Below are 14811 nucleotides of genomic sequence, written 5' to 3'. Positions count from 1 at the left end.
TCTCTCATTGCTCCTCCATCACTGTCTTACTCCCTCCCTCCCTCTCACGCCTCCCTCCTTGTCGGTCTCTCTGTCTCTATCCATCTTAACTCACACATAAGCTGTCTTATACTCATTGCTATAGTTGCCAATCAAAGCTCAGAGCTCATATAAATGACCTGCGGCAGAATAGCAACCAATCACGCTCAGCTTCTAACTGAGCTTTCAAATCTCTACTAAAATGGGTCAGACCGTTCCCCACTTTTCTAACCTTCCATCGTAACCTGAAAACCCACCTGTTCAGGTTCGCTTACAATGCACATTAACACAGCTCCCCTCACCTCATGTCTCTATCCCACCCCCCCTATAGATTTTGACCTCACAGCAGGGTCCTCCTCCTACTTGACTCCTGATCACTATAAATTTGTATTTTGCTCTTGCACCTGTTTTTGTCTTAATGTAATATATGTGAACCCCTTACTTATTGTACAGCCCATGGAATTAATGGTGCTCTATAAATAAATAATAACAACTACCACATCAGAAGACAATGACTTCTGTATATGGTGGGTTATAAGTATATTTTGGAGAGTGTGTGGTGGAAATTTTGGCTCAAAACCTAGTCTAAGTTCCCTTAGTCACAGAGATTGACTGTGCAAAATTTAGTGATTGTAAACACAAACACAGAGTCCTTTAGTAGACAGACATACATACACACAGATTTATATATTAGATATAACTAGTATTGTTGTCATATCATCCAAGACAATAAATTGATCACTATTTTTGCACATCTCCATTTTTAGAATCAAAAACTCTGGAAGAATTGCTGCTTTGTTTCTATTTCTCCCTGGAAAAGATACATTAAAACATATACAGTTTATTTATCCCTAAATGGTACCATTACCAAACACTCTAACTTGTCCTGCAAAAACAGCAACAATGAAGGAAAATTTTAAAAAACGTTAAAAAGTGGTTGTCCAGGAGGGGCTGGAAAAAAAATAAAAACACTTATTTAACTCCACGCTCCCTCCCAGTCTCCCGCACTGTCGTCTCTCTGGTCCGTGCCCCATGTAAACAAACGGGCATGGAAGCCACGCTGAATGCAGTGTGGCTTCCGTGCCCCTGTTCGTTTACATGGGGCACAGAGAGGTGTGATGCCTATGCGGGACGCTGGGAGGGACCGCGAAGGTAAGTACATTTTTTCTTTAAACAGCTCAGATCGTCACTGACCTGGAGCTGAAGTGAGAAAAGGACCGTACGGAAAGGTGAGTTATTTTTTTTTGTACTGCGCAAACTGGGGTCTGACTAGCTATATACTAAAGGGCACTGTCTATATATTATAAGAGGCTGGCTGGCTATATGTTAAAGGGGGGGATGGCTGGCTATATACTACACGGGGCAGGCTGGCTATATACTACACAGGGCAGGCTGGCTATATACTAAAGGGGGTTTGCTGGCCTTATACCACTGACGGCTAGCTCGCTATACACTACAGGGGGATTTCTGGCTACATACTGGGAAGCTGTGACCAATGCATTTCCCACCCTCGGCTTATACTCGAGTCAATAGGTTTTCCCAGTTTTAGTGGTAAAATTAGGGGTCTCGTCTTATACTCGGGTCAGCTTATACTCAAGTATATATACGGTATTACAGTTATATGTCAGCAATCAAAAGGCTTAAAGCCACGACAATACCTCCTCTATAGTTACATGTAGCCTTGTCTTGTCCATTATATACTCACACTCCACACAACTATAAATGTCTACATTCATGAACCATACTTATAGTCTGTACTGAATGAGCCTGTGAAAAAAGAAAGTTACTTCTATGACCCCGGGCTACAAGACCTTTTAAAGGACTGGAAACTTTCACAAAGTGCATTAAATGTAACAAACTAAAAAAAAAATCACATTAAATGCTAGGAATCATCTTTTATAACAGACAACCTCAACGACATTAACAGACTGTTTCATATACCGAGCCTTCCGTGTCAAATCACAGAAAGTATTTTTAAGACACAGGACATATTTTTAAGATATGAACATCCCTTTATACCAAGAGAAACAAACAAATGGGCTGCTTTGAAAGCAAAGTCTTTCTATCAGTCAAGGAAACACAAACTGTTGATTTCAAGGTGACTAAGTGTCCTGGAAGACAGGCGATATCACATAAGAAGATCCAAAAAACAAGAGGGAAGACAAGGCAAAAAAATAGTATATATTTCCACCTAGAAATAGCAAAGGGACAAAGGATGAGGGAAGTTGACAGAAAAGCTTGGAAAGTTTTCAGCTATTCATTTTTGGATTGTGGAGATTTAGGATCTCTTTCTAAATCTGTGAAAGGCATTTTATCTCCCTTACTCCCTACCCAATAAAACATTTCAGTAAGTGGAAGGACTCTTACTTCCCGATTCTTGTCTAATGAATGAAATCTATCAAATGTTCATGGCATCCTCAGAAGACTGATGGTTTTGTGGGATTTTGAATAATTTTTACCACAAACTCCATGGCTTAAATGGTCACTAGGAAAACAATACTTAAAGGTAGTTCATGAAACTAGAATTTTTATCAGGGGGAAATGGTTGTTTCTCTACTTTTCTGGGTTTTTCATGCTATAAACTGATTTCTCCTCTGAAATCTCTTCCCGGTGTACACCGCAGAATGGTGCCATACATGTGTGGCACCGTACTGCCACCGGGCCGCCATTGCCGTCTATGGGGACACTACCACATACTATCCATCACACTTTTGGACAAGTCAGAAGTACTATAAATAACCTACCATCTGGATAGTTAACATCCAGCACCTTTGCCTGCTATTCAGAAATAGGAGCACATGTACTTTTGTTTTGGCTTTGCTTTTTTCTTCTTTTCTTGTGACTTTTTGTGGTATATGTGCCCCAGACAACCTCCCTTCAAAGTTCACCATTGTTTAGTTTTCTGGAGTGTTCCCCAGGTTATCATCTAAATCCAGCTGTTAAAATTGAAATTGTTTTGTAAAAAGCCACAGAAAAGTGGAACAATCCATACCTGCTGTTGTCAGGGCGAAGAAAAGTTTTATTTTGTGACTTTTATTCAAAAAGTTGCAAAATATATCATATATATATATATATAAAAAATGCACATGCCCCATAAAATAGAGAAGTGTCAAAGCTGAGACAAAGTAGCTTTGCTCCAATGAAAAGAACCCAATGAAGTTTGGGTTGGATGTCGCTGGCGACTTTGTATATTCCATCCTGGAATATGTCTTTTCATATTCCCATTGCTTTACACTAGCCGCTGTTACATGCAATGAACACCAGAAATAATGGTGCACAGAAGAGAGGCTTTAGCAGTGCACTTAACACTAGTATGAGTAGGGCAGTAAATATAAATAATATATGAATATATAAAATAATGACATAAAATGGCAGTATTAAAACCACAGGACAAGTGACAAATGTTTCATAAGTAGCGTGTTTGTAGAGTGTTCTGCAGGAAATCCCTTTAACAGACCACTGAATAGCAAGTGTGAGCACTGAATCCAAGAATCAACTGTTGAAAGAAAAAACGCTAGTAAAGTTAATATAATTTTTGGATTGTGTCTATTAATCTAGATTTACCTTCTCATGGACTGTCATACAGCTTGCTGCATCTTCTTGTAAAATGTCACTCACTCCATTGGACAGCCTTTCATATTTCAGCTTTGGCTCTTCTTCACTATCGTCCTCCTAGCATGAAATAACACAGATTTATGGCCATTATATTCTCACCTGTTTTCTTTTTGACTCAAAAAACAATGGAATATATCATTCAATACTAATTGATTTTATAAAAATATATATCTATATAAACGGAAGAAGTGCCAATTATATGACCAAGTCAAAATAACCCCCTAAACTAAATATATTTTAATAAACTGCCATTAGAGAGCATTGCCTCTATCCCATCATTGTCCCTCTACATGCCTGTAAACCTAAGCAATGAGGTCCTTAAGCTGTATGCAAATGACCTGTGAAATGTCCAATGAGTCATTAGCATATTCAAGCTGTCCAGCTTATTCATGAGTGGGAGGCACAGCCACACCCCCAGTGCTTGACTGACAGCCTGTATAATGATGTGAGGTTGTATAATAATGTGCTTCCTGGTGCTGGCGCCCCCTGCAGCTTGTGTGTGTATAGGAGAGATACAACAGCTCCAGGCAGCCATGTTATAGCAGAGCATGTCAGGTACTTGTGTAGCTGATGTCTGTGTCTGCAGACAGCAGATGCAGCACATACACGATCAATGCTTTACTATACATTACAGACCTGAGCAGGGGGAGGAGAGGGAGGGGTAACAGGAGTGACATCACTGCCTCTGACCATGTGACCAGCCTCATTTACATAATAAAGAATAGATTTTTTTACAATTATTAATGTATGAATTAACTGGATGAAGGCTGGGGTGGGATCCTTGTGAGCTGCTTCAACAGGTAGAGGTGACAGAAATAGTGACAGGCAGGCCCGGCGCCAGCACCCGGCTAACCCGGGCAAGTGCCGGTGCCCCGGGGTACTGGAGGGGCCCACGGATCTCCCCGGGTCAGCAGGACATCTGCCCCGCTGCCCGGGAGATTCCTTTCCTCTCTCATTGCGATCTGTGTCCTCCGGACACAGATCGCGATGAGAGCATTTGCACTCACTGCTGAAGGCTGAAGGACCTTTGATGATGTCATGGTCACATGACATGCCGGGGAAAGCAGTAACAACACGGAGAGAGCTGCATCAGGTGAGGGGGAGACATGACAGGGGCCAGGGAGGGGGTCAGTGTGTATACAGGAGGGGGTCAGTGTGTATACAGGAGGGGAGGCAGTGTGTATACAGGAGGGGAGGCAGTGTGTATACAGGAGGGGAGGCAGTGTGTATACAGGAGGGGAGGCAGTGTGTATACAGGAGGGGAGGCAGTGTGTATACAGGAGGGGAGGCAGTGTGTATACAGGAGGGGAGGCAGTGTGTATACAGGAGGGGAGGCAGTGTGTATACAGGAGGGGAGGCAGTGTGTATACAGGAGGGGAGGCAGTGTGTATACAGGAGGGGAGGCAGTGTGTATACAGGAGGGGAGGCAGTGTGTATACAGGAGGGGAGGCAGTGTGTATACAGGAGGGGAGGCAGTGTGTATACAGGAGTGGAGGCAGTGTGTATACAGGAGGGGAGGCAGTGTGTATACAGGAGGGGAGGCAGTGTGTATACAGGAGGGGAGGCAGTGTGTATACAGGAGGGGAGGCAGTGTGTATACAGGAGGGGAGGCAGTGTGTATACAGGAGGGGAGGCAGTGTGTATACAGGAGCGGGAGCAGTGTGTATACAGGAGGGGGAGCAGTGTGTATACAGGAGGAGGGGGGCAGTGTGTATACAGGAGGAGGGGGCAGTGTGTATACAGGAAGGGGGGCAGTGTGTATACAGGAAGGGGGGCAGTGTGTATACAGGAAGGGGGGCAGTGTGTATACAGGAAGGGGGGCAGTGTGTATACAGGAAGGGGGGCAGTGTGTATACAGGAGGGGGGGCAGTGTGTATACAGGAAGGGGGGCAGTGTGTATACAGGAGGGGGGCAGTGTGTGTACAGGGGGAGGGGAGGAATGTGTACACGGGGATGGGGGGGGCAGTGTGACTACTGGAGGGCGGCCCATAAAGGGGCCCACTAGGGCTCTGTCGCCCAGGGGCCCACTAAAACCTGGAGCCGGCCCTGGTGACAGGTGTCCTTTAATAACCTGCAAGAAAGGGTTGTGATAAATTGATAAAGGAAGTGTTTAAAGAAAATTGCACACATTTCTTAACAGGAGTTTTGTTCTAGTCATAATAAATCATCTCCTCCAGATATGGGAATAAGATGTTGCTAACAGAATACTCCATAATGACATAGTTTTCATGAGGATAGTGCATTAGGGTTAATGTGAGATTTAGGATAAACCTTGTTGGGAACACACACCACTTATCTCCATTTACCAGAGAAAAGAACATCACCAATTTTAAAATGACCATGTGCGGCCCAGGAAGGCAATGACCTCACACCCATAGTTTTACTTGCATGAACCCTTCGATTCCAAATATTCATGGTGCTCTTTACATAGATGACTCCTTTACCAAAGCCACAAAATATTAACTCCTGTACAATACTGACTTCTGAAAACCTTAAAAAAAAAAAAAAAAAAAAAAAAGTGCAGCTCTGGAGAAAAAAAAAAAAAAACACGAAGATTAGCCTCATGTACACAAATGTGTAGCGGGGCTGTAAATTAGTAATTTTTTTCCGCTATTACTTTCATGCATTGGTGTGCCAGCTGCCTGTACCACAAAGATGGGAAGGACTAGGACCTGCTCTATAATTTGCGATCCTTTTCTATTGACATAGGCGGTATTAGTATGATTTCAAACAGGTTGCAAACAAGGGATCATGTTCACTTGTTTTCAGCCCACAAAGTGCATGAGGCCATAGTTACAGATCTGTGGAACAGCGGAGACCATCTAAGCATAGTTTTTTTTAAGTTACTGGGTTTGTGAGTTATCTTTATGAAATATAATATTTTTTAAAGGACATCTACCATCAGATTTACTGATGTAGACTGCCCAAACTTAAATGCTCCTTCTGTTTTAAATTATATGGTGACATTTTTCATATGCAATTGAACCGCTGAATCCATATAAAAAAGACCTTGTAAAAGCATGGAAATGAGTGGGAGGCCTGGTGGGGTTTTTGTTCCAACAAGAAGATTTATTAGGAAGCCTGGGAATATGCAGTGGGAGATCTGCTACCATTAAGCATGGAGATGTCCTGCAGGAGAATGGAGCAAGTCCAACCATGGGGACCAAGTCTTCAGAAATATAGGGCGATTGCAATTCTGAAACACAGATCTGCTCAAGATGGCAGAGTTGTGAAACTTTGTTAGGTTGACTTCCAGTGCATTTAACCAAAGCCAAAGAGATTTGGTAAAGTCAGTGAGAGACAGAAAATACATTGAAGAACAAGACTCTTTTTGTGGGTGGAGGAGCTCATGGGCATAAATTTGTTATAATTGGTGTTATTAAGTCCCAGAAGGGATGGATTTTGTTGAATTCCCACTGAATTGAACTGAAGGTATTCCCAGCATTTGTCTGGGATGGAATCTCCATCAATTTTGTTTTCAACTGTCCTTCCTTCCTTGCCATTCCAAGGCTAACAACGTGTGTAACAAGATGAGCAGCTTGTTTGTGGCTGTTTGTGGCTACCCATTGTTTGCGTAGGGACTAGCAGAAAGTCAAGAATGCTGTGATATTGTGTTGAATTGATTTAATAAGAATTTAGGGTCCTTTACCAAATTCAGTACAAATTAAGGGACAACTGAAGTTGATAAATGCAGGAAATGGAATTAAAAACATATACCAATGTAATTGGATACAAAAAGATTTTTTACAGGACTGGAGAGGAAATTTGCAACTGCTACGATAGAAGAGTTCTTTCCATTTATTAAAAATAAACATATTTTCAACATCAAATGAGGAAAAAAAGGCATTAATACACATGAAAGAAAAAATAACAATGTAATCCGTGTTTTTTTGTATGACTGCTAAAATAGTTTTGTGCAGTGAAAGGCGAAATCTCTTCAGTGTGTCATTGTAATAACACTGCCCACTTGACGCGTATTAAATGCGGAGAACTAATGCGTAGCCAATGTGAAAAGTTAATTCTAGTCTCCTGGCTATTTTGCATAAAAGCACTCATACAGGCCATTAGATAAAGTCGATGTAAATAAGTTTTTGCCATTTTCATTTATAACAGGAAAAAAGGTAATAGTTTCTTTTACGCAGACGAAAATATATACTTTGAGAACTTAGTGCACTGAAGCATTTTGCCAGTCTGTACAGCACATAAATACGCTGAAAAACTTCAACAATTTGGCATGCTGATGCGCCATTTCATGTTCTGACAGGTATCTTTTATGTTAAGTTAAAGTCTGACTAACTGTGATTTTGGGAGGCATTTTGTCTTGCTGTAAACAAAGGAAATGGAAAATGATTTGTAAAATACAATTCTCTCAGAGTGCTCAATTGCTGAGGACAATACATCACATTCGAAGCAACTAAAGGATGAAGAAAGTAAAAGGAAAAATATTTTTTTTCTGTGCCTCACAAAATAAAAACCTATTTTTTTGGGCAGCGCCCCCTTTAACTATATATATTTATATTATGTGACAGGAAAAAGCTTGCTGGTGCCAGGACTTCTTGGGTAAACACAAGCCAGCGTTAATAAAAGAAAATCAATAATTTTTGTTAAATTTTAATAATACTGAAAACCTACAAATAAAACCATCAGCGGCTTGAGTTGAGATGACAGTTAGCCCCGTCTCCATGGCAACGTGATGAAATAGTACAAGTCCTGACTTCAAGCAAAGCGCAGCCATGAACAGAGTGACATTTACCCCATACAAGAAAACTCGCAGCTTTCCTTTCAAAAATCAATTTCTAAAAGAACATTTTTTAGGGGGGGTTTTGGCGTTATTTTTAAAGGTACTGCACTTTTAATTAAACATAAAAGCCAATTCAACCATCCCAGAAAACAGAAAAGTCAACATTACGAAAAGTATACTTTGTATGCCAAAGTACAGATGGTGTTACACATGGCGCGGGAAAACATTTCCTGTTTCTGAACGAGGAAAGTCAACAAAAGGGAATTATTCAATATGAAACGGAAAGCCATTCAAAGCGTCATAATGTATAATGTAGCCATTCAAAGCATTTATATACAGATGGGTCAAGCCCAAGGCATCATACTCACCACCTTATTTTGAGCTATAAGCCAGCAACACAAACTGTGGCTAACTCACGGACCTCAAGTCATGCTCCTGCCCAGATTTCCAGGCATTGTTTCTTCCCAGATATTGCACACAGTAGGGTGCAGGACACTTTAAAAGGCTATTCCCATCACAGAATTCATGGCTATACTCTCTTCGTGGACCTTTGTTCCCTATGTCTCAAGAACAGGACCCAGTTGCTATCTACAAATAAGTAGTAGATGGTTTGACATGTGCCAGTCTCTCCATTCTTTTATATGGGCGTTGTGAACATGGCGGCATAGTGGGTAGGGAGTATACTTTTAACTTTCTGAATATGTTGTTAAGGATTTCAATTTCCCAAGATGAAATTTCAAAACAATATTGCAACACAATAGCAAAACAGGCTACAGTTGGGCCCAGCACTGGGTGGCCACCAATAGAAAATATAAATATCCTGACAATGAACCTTAAAAACATGTTTTCCTGACAAGCAGGAAACGGAGGAGGATGGAGATGATAATACAGATGTGAAGAACACGTTTACTAACCTCATTCCTACTTCTGCATGCAGAATCTACCACCGGAATTTAACTACAATATATACACAATTATAGAAAATGAGTTCTGACCGGAGCTCCCGATTCCCTTGCTTCCGTGTGTCCTTCTCTTCCAATATGTCAAAATAGAGCAGTTCCCACTCCTCCAGCACAATTCCTGAATCCTCCGATAAGAATATACCGCTATTCAGACCAACACTCCTGCGTTTTTCTTGTGACCTCCTCCGTATGCAACATATGTTGCGGTAGATCGCTGGAAGAAATTCACCCGCAGATAGCGTAGTACAGTTTACACTCAGGATTTATTTAGATTAAAAACATACTCACAAAAGTATGGTTTTTTTTTGCTGCAAAGCCCCAGAAGAAGCCAAACCGGGCGAAACCCAGGGTCGGGTGAGAACGTGTAGCTGGCGTCGCATATTGGAGTTTTATATGCGCATTTTTATCGCTCTTTTGTGAGTATGTTTTTTAATCTAAATAAATCCTGAGTGTAAACTGTACTACGCTATCTGCGGGTGAATTTCTTCCAGCGATCTACCGCAACATATGTTGCATACGGAGGAGGTCACAAGAAAAACGCAGGAGTGTTGGTCTGAATAGCGGTATATTCTTATCGGAGGATTCAGGAATTGTGCTGGAGGAGTGGGAACTGCTCTATTTTGACATATTGGAAGAGAAGGACACACGGAAGCAAGGGAATCGGGAGCTCAGGTCAGAACTCATTTTCTATGTTTTACAATTTGGGTTTACTGGATCAACCCTTGACTGTTTGTAGCTCCATGAGAGAGGTGTGCAGCACATAGCTGTTATTGCTGTATTTTTTGCTATACACAATTATGTTCAAATTGGCTAGTACAGCATCTGGGAGGCAATGTATGGGCTTGATGATGTAGAAAAAAAAATACCATAGGCCATGGCATTAGGCATAAGCAGAGCACCCGTTTTTCATGAAGTGTTCCGTAAAGCCAAATCCTCTCAGAAAATGGACCATGTTAAAAAAATAAATAAAATAAATAGGCATGCAAAAGAGTGGTAAAAGAGTGGTAGAAAAAATACTGATACATCTAAATGTGGGTGCTAACCATAGTGATGTAATAGTACAGGGGTAATATAAAAAGTATAGGAATGATAAACACTGTGATGTTAAAAGCGAAGGTCCACCAAATTTTATACTATGTTGATTATTTCGATTTTGGGACTTGGATATGGCAACTCTGATCCCTATTCCATCTAAAAGACGTTGTTTTTATTCACTTCATTAAACAATTGGAATGAAAAGCCTTCGGTGTCGTGGAATAGAGCCCTACACAAGATATCCTACTTGGAAAGCCAAAGAGTTGCAATGAATAGCAAAACAGAGCAAAACATTCCTCCTGTAATTGAAAGGGTTACTGAGGTTATAACTGACAGAATTAATACATTATAAGTTTGTTCCTTAAGTTTTCAAGATGCAGTTTTTGATGCCAAAAGTAGGTTCGGATCGTAATGGTTGACAACATATTAGCTGCTCCTTCTCTTTTTTTCACTCCACTTCAGTTTTTCAGATGCAGTTTTTGATGCCAGAACCAGAACGCATGAAAACTGCACCTGATTTGAAGTTCCAGGGAGTCTTGGGACCACTTCATTCAATGACTGGCCTAGAGTACATCACAGAAAATAAAGTCGCCTAAAAATCTGAAGTGATATCTGTGGTCATTCATTGACTATGATAGAGCAGATCCCATGATCTCCAGGAACTTCCAGTTGGTTGGGGGCATTAGAAGTAATTGAGCGACATGGGAACCTTGAGATGGAGCAGAGTTGGTTCTAATAGTTCTATTTTTCCCTTTCCTAAGTTCTATATTCATGACATTTTAGCACATTTTTATTTTATGTTTTCTTGGTTTCATCACCAAAAACTTTTACAATTAACACTGCTAAAAACTCCAAAACAGCTGATCATATTGCCTTCAAATGTTATTTGGGTTAATTTATTATTTAACCCTTAATGAGATAAAAGTTTGCAGACAAGAGGCAATACAATTACAGTATAAACTGACATTTACAGAATAATATCACATATTAATTTTCTTGCTTTCAGTAAAATATATTACATTATCACATGTCTAAGGACTAGTCATGATTATAAGTGATAACTACTATTCCACGGCTCAATCTCACACTCACTCAGACTACCCACACTTCCCCCCCCAAAAAAAGTAGCCTCTTGTATATACTGAAGCCTAGCAGTCAACAAGTAAGATGCACAAAGATTTAGAACAGTCCAGTATAACACTGAAATATAAAGCAATCACCTCAGATTCTTCAGTGGATTCTTCGTGAGACATTGTCTCCTAGAGAGAAAGAGAAAAAAAAGACCATTTAATATTTTCATTACAATCCATCAACCTCAGATAGGTTTAAAAAAAAACTAACAAAAATGATTCAAACAATTAATAAATGGTGGCCAATATCAGCCAGAGCTATGTGAATTGGGCACTCAATATGTGTTTTTTCTCTTTTAACCCATTCTAAGCTGCTTTTTTTCTGCGAAGATTTCATAGGAAAACCTGTATTCCTAACTATTTATTCCCCTACCAAGACTAGACAACTATCTAGAAAGTTTATAATTAGGGTAAGCCATAAGTGTCAGTCTGATTGTGGGAATCATACTGCTGCATCCCCAACCCTCACTTTACCACAATGTCAGGGCCTGATGGCTCCACTCCTCGATTTCTAGAAACTGCATTATAAGCACAAAAAATGTGCTGAAAAACATCCCCTTGGCTTATGAGTCTATTACAAAAAAAAAATTACCCACTAAAAAAAAGAAACTTAAATACTCACCCTCCGATGTCAGCGCGGCTTACCGATGTCCCCGATGTCAGCGTGTTCCATCTTCTTTCTTCTCCGACATTCTCTCTTCTTTCTTCTGTCATGGAGGCGACCATGTGTTCTTAGTGGCCGCGCATACTATGACGTCAGCAGCGCCTGCTAGAAGAAAACATGGACACATCCATGCCGGAAGAAAGAAGAGGAGCCACGGAGAAAAAAGAAGACGGGACACGCTGACTTAGGGGACATCGGGGAGCCGCGCCGACATCGGAGGGTGAGTATATAAGTTTATTTTTCTAAGGGCCGTGGGGGCAGGCTGGCTGTATACTACTAGGGGCTGGCTGTATACTACTAGGGGCTTGCTGTATACTACTAGGGGCTTGCTGTATACTACTAGGGGCTGGCTGTATACTACTAGGGGCTGGCTGTATACTACTAGGGGCTGGCTGTATACTACTAGGGGCTGCTGTATACTACTAGGGGCTGGCTGTATACTACTAGGGGCTTGCTGTATACTACTAGGGGCTTGCTGTATACTACTAGGAGCTACTGTATACTACTAGGGGCTTGCTGTATACTACCAGGGGCTGCCTGTATACTACTAGGGGCTGCCTGTATACTACTAGGGGCTGCCTGTATACTACTAGGGGCTTACTGTATACTACTAGGGGCTTACTGTATACTACTAGGGGTTTACTGTATACTACTAGGGGCTTGCTGTATTCCCACCCTCGGCTTATACTTGCTGTATTCCCACCCTCGGCTTATACTCGAGTCAGTAGTTTTTCCCAGTTTTGGGTGGTAAAATTAGGGGTCTCGGCTTATACTCGGGTCGGCTTATACTCAAGTATATACGGTAATTGCAATAATTCTATTGTATTTTTAAAACATTGTTGCTTCCACTGCTTCTTCTCATTATTACCCTTCCTATTCTTTACTGTATACATTGTTGCGGTTTACATACCGTATTTAATCAGGGCTGGAATAGCAAAAGAGCTGAACCCAGTAATATAAGCAGTGCAGCAGCAAGGAGGCAGAAGATTCATGTGTCAGTTTCTTAGCACTTAAATCTACATGGTCTATTTTTACAGTTCTTAGCTGAATATGCAGATTTATCCAAAATGTGGGTAGCTATGGAGGTGTGGCCGTCTGCAGATTTAAAAGATGTACCATAATTGTTCCAAAATCCAGCATTTTTAGAACTAAATAATACTCCTAGTAGCACAATATTCGACTTTTGGGGGCACAGAGGCCAACTGATTTTTTTAGGAGGTTTTCGCCCATTAGTAAATTGGGCTAGGTATGCACCTGTTCCTGTTATTTCCCTTGCTCTGCTCTATAATAATGGAGGGCAAGATGGTTAAAATGATGGGCTCCAACAGAGCCCAAAAGATGCGCTGACAAAAATAATAGGGTCGGCCAGACATCCATTTGGGCTTCTAGGATTTTGTAGTACCTATTACCTATTTTGCAGGTTATTTTCATCCTTTTTGCCCGATTCTGCAGAAGAAGTTTATACAGACCCTATGGAACAGGTGAATTTATATTGTGTAATGAAAAGTTATACGATTCTCCAATATGCTTTCCATAACAATTCCTCATGGTTTTATATATCTCTGTTTGCTACCCTTCAATAGAAAGCTTCATTGTTTACACCAGTGCATAGAAATCTGTCCATAGTCATGTGATGGACAAGCAGGAGCATGAGCCGTTATTATCACACAACTCCCATTACTCTCTGTGATAATAATAGCTTTTGCATCTGTATGTCCATCATGGGCACATTTCTATCCATTGGAAGTAAACATAGAAGGACAGCTTTCTATAGGCGGAAAGCAAGCAGAGATCTAGAAAACGGTGAGGAATTGATACAGAAAGTATACTGGAAAATTGTTTAACTTTTTATTACACAAACAATATCAATTATTTGCTGAAAGTGGACAACCCCTTTAAGTGCAACAAAGATGAAACCTGGCATAAATAACACTATTCCAGATAAAATGACACTAGAATTTCTTAATCTTTTAGTATTTCCCATCATCACGACAAGCATGGGGTAAATTCTTCAATTCTACCCCCTGGTCTCAGCCAACTGATTTACCTAACGTTAGGAAAGGTTGCAAACTCAAAAGCAATAGGAATTGTTTGAAACATAATGGCTGACACATTTTCTGGAATAATAAAAATATACGATGCAAGTAACCAGTAATTCTTCATGTATCCATTGAAAGAAAATTTGCTGATGTGGAGTCTTCTTCAAGAGGTCAGCAAAATGAAGATTTACTTAAGCTATTTATAGTGATCAAAAGCAATAAAATGTTACACCAAGATGCTGACAGAGAGTGTAAGCAGTTCTTGACCTACCTATTGAGAAAACAAAGACTGTCTGAACGTGCTGCGATCAAGAAAAAGGAATCTAACTACTTCCATAGACACATATACAATGCCTCAGCATGTAAACAACAAACAGATTATTCCCATTCAATACACAATAAACACAATGCTGCAAGTAGTTCTCCTCCAGAGCTGTCACATTTCTTTTCAAGAATTCCATGAAAAAAAAAGTAAAAGAATTTTTATCTATCTATAAATGCAAGTAAACGCACATATATTGATCAGCTCCGCAATGCCATTCATAAGCCCCAATACCGGATATAAGGATACAGTGGGTACAGTAAGGGTACAGTAAATGCAAGTAAA

The 14811-nt window shown here is 40.6% G+C and overlaps 1 protein-coding gene across 2 annotated transcripts in view; it reads right to left on the bottom strand.

Annotated features, from left to right (window-relative positions):
* The window catches only part of VPS41 (VPS41 subunit of HOPS complex), a 175242-nt gene that overhangs the window by 150532 nt on the left and 9899 nt on the right, over positions 1-14811 (bottom strand). The window contains exons 2-3 of one of the 2 annotated variants that reach the window (XM_072153282.1): positions 11592-11630; positions 3583-3690 (exon numbers count right to left, since the gene is read on the bottom strand). In XM_072153282.1, the coding sequence (XP_072009383.1) occupies positions 3583-3690; positions 11592-11630 (147 nt within the window). The remainder of the gene's footprint in view (positions 1-3582; positions 3691-11591; positions 11631-14811) is intronic. The other variant, XM_072153283.1, reaches the window with a different exon arrangement.

The sequence above is a fragment of the Engystomops pustulosus genome, chromosome 5 (assembly GCF_040894005.1).
Source record: "Engystomops pustulosus chromosome 5, aEngPut4.maternal, whole genome shotgun sequence".
NCBI lineage: Eukaryota > Metazoa > Chordata > Amphibia > Anura > Leptodactylidae > Engystomops > Engystomops pustulosus.
The sequence above is the reverse complement of the archived record's forward strand: the minus strand, read 5'-3'. Positions and strand labels throughout refer to the sequence as shown.